General features: G+C 40.9%; 1 protein-coding gene across 1 annotated transcript; it reads right to left on the bottom strand.

Annotated features, from left to right (window-relative positions):
* LOC131498496 (ubiquitin-conjugating enzyme E2 variant 1-like) lies at nucleotides 1-626 on the bottom strand. Its single transcript, XM_058705807.1, has one exon. The coding sequence runs from the start codon at nucleotides 619-621 to the stop codon at nucleotides 178-180; it is 444 nt and encodes a 147-aa protein (XP_058561790.1). The 5' UTR covers nucleotides 622-626; the 3' UTR covers nucleotides 1-177.
* Nucleotides 627-2,760: the final 2,134 nt, after the last annotated feature.

The raw sequence follows: 2,760 nt of genomic DNA, 5'->3' as shown, positions 1-2,760 counted from the left end.
AAAAAATTAGTATCATTTACAGTATCTTAAGATAAATTGCCTTTGAATGGGAGCTTCCTTTCCAGTACTTTGAGGTCTACAAGACGTATCTAGAAAATTTACTACTGTGGAAAATGAAGACTGCTTAAATCGAATGGGAGGGGGGGGAGGGGGAGGGCCTGTGGTTTTTCTTTTTGATTAATTGCTGTAACACTGTCCTTCGGGCGGCTGATGGAGTTTCATGTTTTCTTTAGACATCATTAGGCGCCGGAGCTCTTGCAGGACGACTTTGATGCTATATGAATTCTGCCACTTTGCTAGCACTGATATGGCTCTTGGGTCCACCACTCCATTAGAACTATTAACTCCATTCATATTAATTTTTGTTACAAATCTTACAAAGGGGGGTGCTTCTGGGTATTTAGGTCCACATTCTATTTTAAGGCTGTATATTCGGTTTTCATAAATTGTTCTTGGAGGCCCAATTATCATCCCTGTCCATCTTGTAAGTGTCATGTCTTCATCATCTTCTAGACCCCAGCTAACTGTGTCATCTCCTACTCCTTTCTGGCCTTCTTCCAGTTCTTCCAACAGTCGAAAATTGCGAGGGACTTTTACTCCCGAGCCCGTGGTGGCTGCCATCTTGCGTCGCTAAGATTTCATTTTTTTGATCGCCGAGTAATAATCCATTGTACATATATACCTCATCTTCTTTATCCATTCATCAGTCAGTGGACATTTGGACTCTTTCCATAATTTGGAAATCTCTGTTTTTAATTTTCTGAGGAACCTCCATACTGTTTCCCAGAGTGGCTGTACCAGTTTGCAGTCCCACCAGCAGTGCAAAAGTGTTCCCCTTCTCCACATCCTCTCCATCATCTGTTGTTTCCTGAGTTGTTAATTTTTGCCATTCTGACAGGTGTGAGGTGGTATCTCATTGTGGTTTTGATTTGTATTTCCCTGATGATGAGTGATGTCGAGCATCTTTCCTTGTGTCTGTTAGCCATCAGGAAGTGTCTGTTCATGTCTGTTGCCTGTTTCTTCCCTGGATTACTTGTTTTTTTTTAGGTGTTGATTTTGGTAAGTTCTTTATAGATTTTGGATACTAACCCCTTATCCGATAGGTCATTTGCAGATATCTTCTCCCATTCTGTCAGTTGCCGTTTAGTTTTGTCGATTGTTTCTTTTGCGGTGCAGAAGCTTTTTATCTTGATGAGGTCCCAATAGTTCACTTTTGCTTTTGTTTCCCTTGCCTGCGGAGACACGTCCAGTAAGAAGTTGCTGTGGCCAAGGTCAAAGAGGTGTTGCTTGTTTTCTCCTCTAGGATTTTGTTGGTTTCCTGTCTTACTTTTAGGTCTTTCATCCTTTTTGAGTTTATTTTTGTGTATGATGTAAGAAAAGGGTAAGTTCATATTTCATTTTAAATCTTAAACAGAATGTGCATTTCAGCCCACCCCAAATTTTTAAAAATTCTTTCATATTATATAAAATGCACATATGCTGAAAAGCAGATGAACTATGCATGCATGATTTAAAAAATAGTTATGAAGTAGACATCTATATACCCAAAACTTGAGTCAAGGAATAGAACATTGTTACTCCTAAGAAAGTTCTTGATATGTCTCTTCTTGTACACAATCCTTTTCCCACCCTACAGATGATTACTGTACTCACTTTTCAAGTAACCTTTATTTTTTCACAGTTTTATTACCTGGGTATTCACATCTAAAAATATAGTTTCATTTTACATGTTGCTGAATTAAAAAAATTTTTTTAACATTTATTTATTTATTTTTTTGAGAGAGAGAGAGAGAGAGAGACAGAGTGTGAGTAGGGGAGGGGGAGAGAGAGAGAGGGGCACAGAATCTGAAGCAGGCTCCAGGCTCTGGGCTGTCAGCACAGAGCATGATGAGGGGCTTGAACCCACGAACTGTGAGATCATTACCTGAGCTGAATTCAGACGCTTAACTCACTGAGCACCCAGATGCCCCCTGAATTTTCATATGAAGAAATTCTTAGTGTAAATGTGTTTTGATTCTTTCACTCAATATTATATAAGAGTTTTAGTAGGCAGCTTCCTAGAAGGCCCAAAGATTTCCACCTCTTGGTGTTCATGGTCTCATGTAATTCCTTCTCCTTGAGTAACTTGCTTCTAAATCACAGGATATGACAACATCAAGTGATTAAGTTACAAGATTGTGATTTTCATTTTTTAATATTTTTATTTATTATTGAGAGAGAGAGAGAGAGAGTACACACAAGTGGGGGTGGGGGGCAGAGATAGAGGGAGACCATAGAATCTGAAGCAGGCTCCAGGCTCTGAGCCATCAGCACAGAGCCCAACATGGGGCTCGAACTCATGAGTAGTGAAATCATGACCCAAGCCGAAGTCAGACGCCTAACTACTGAGCCACCCAGGAGTCCTGTGATTTTCATTTTAATGCCAACTCTTTCTCTCTCTCTCACTGGCTTTGATGAAGCCAGGTCCTATGTGGGAGAGATCCTTGCAGCAAAGAACTGAGCACAGTCTCATTCGACAACCAGCAAGGAAGTGAGGTCCTCCCTCCTGTGGAGTGCGAGGAATTGAATCCTGCCAATGACCATATAAGTGAGCTTGGAAGTGGATTCTTCCCCAGTCGCATCCTCAAATGAGACCCCAGTGCCAGCTAGCACCTTGAGTGCAACCTAGTGAACCTCATGAATTGGAGACTCTAGGTGGGCTCTGCCTGGTTTTTGATCCATGGAAATGAGATAACAAATGAGAGTCATTTTAAGCAGCTA

Source organism: Neofelis nebulosa, chromosome 16 (genome assembly GCF_028018385.1).
Source record: "Neofelis nebulosa isolate mNeoNeb1 chromosome 16, mNeoNeb1.pri, whole genome shotgun sequence".
Taxonomy (NCBI): domain Eukaryota; kingdom Metazoa; phylum Chordata; class Mammalia; order Carnivora; family Felidae; genus Neofelis; species Neofelis nebulosa.
This window is presented reverse-complemented; position numbering and strand designations above follow the sequence as displayed.

Bases quoted from the DNA above. Each gene is read 5' to 3' on its own strand.
- LOC131498496 (XM_058705807.1), bottom strand. From the start codon at position 621: ATGGCAGCCACCACGGGCTCGGGAGTAAAAGTCCCTCGCAATTTTCGA.